We start from the raw sequence: 388 nt of genomic DNA, 5'->3' as shown, positions 1-388 counted from the left end.
CTACGGGTACGGTGGGTATGGAGGTTATGGCGGCGGCTATGGAGGCTACGGAGGAGGCTATGGTAGTTACGGCAGCGGACACCGAGGGGGGCACCATGGGGGGAATTATGGGACTTACAGCAGCGCCAGAGGGACCAGCCACTTCAACCTCGGACGAAGGCTGCCCCACACAGGCTCTGGAGGCGGATATCTGGGCCACCGAGGCGGCTTCGCTGGTGCTTATGTGTATGGGTTTGGCAAGTGATTGAAGCTTTGGTAATACGAATATGGTCAAGATATTCTCAATAAACTATTTGATAAAAAGTTGGTTTCTATCCACACAGCCTGCAGATAATTACTGTACACATGAAGTTAACACACAAACATCCATTTTAACTTTTATTTTTAC

At 49.7% G+C, this 388-nt stretch overlaps 1 protein-coding gene across 1 annotated transcript in view; it reads left to right on the top strand.

Annotated features, from left to right (window-relative positions):
- Positions 1 to 259, top strand: part of LOC119590981 (glycine-rich protein DOT1-like) — a gene marked incomplete in the record, with an annotated part of 741 nt that extends 482 nt beyond the window's left edge. Inside the window, 1 exon segment of the mRNA XM_037939713.1 lies at positions 1 to 259. Coding sequence (XP_037795641.1) covers positions 1 to 244 — 244 coding nt within the window.
- Positions 260 to 388: the final 129 nt, after the last annotated feature.

This window comes from Penaeus monodon, chromosome 28 (genome assembly GCF_015228065.2).
Source record: "Penaeus monodon isolate SGIC_2016 chromosome 28, NSTDA_Pmon_1, whole genome shotgun sequence".
NCBI lineage: Eukaryota > Metazoa > Arthropoda > Malacostraca > Decapoda > Penaeidae > Penaeus > Penaeus monodon.
Note: the sequence above shows the minus strand (reverse complement) of the source record. Positions and strands in the feature narration are given on the sequence as shown.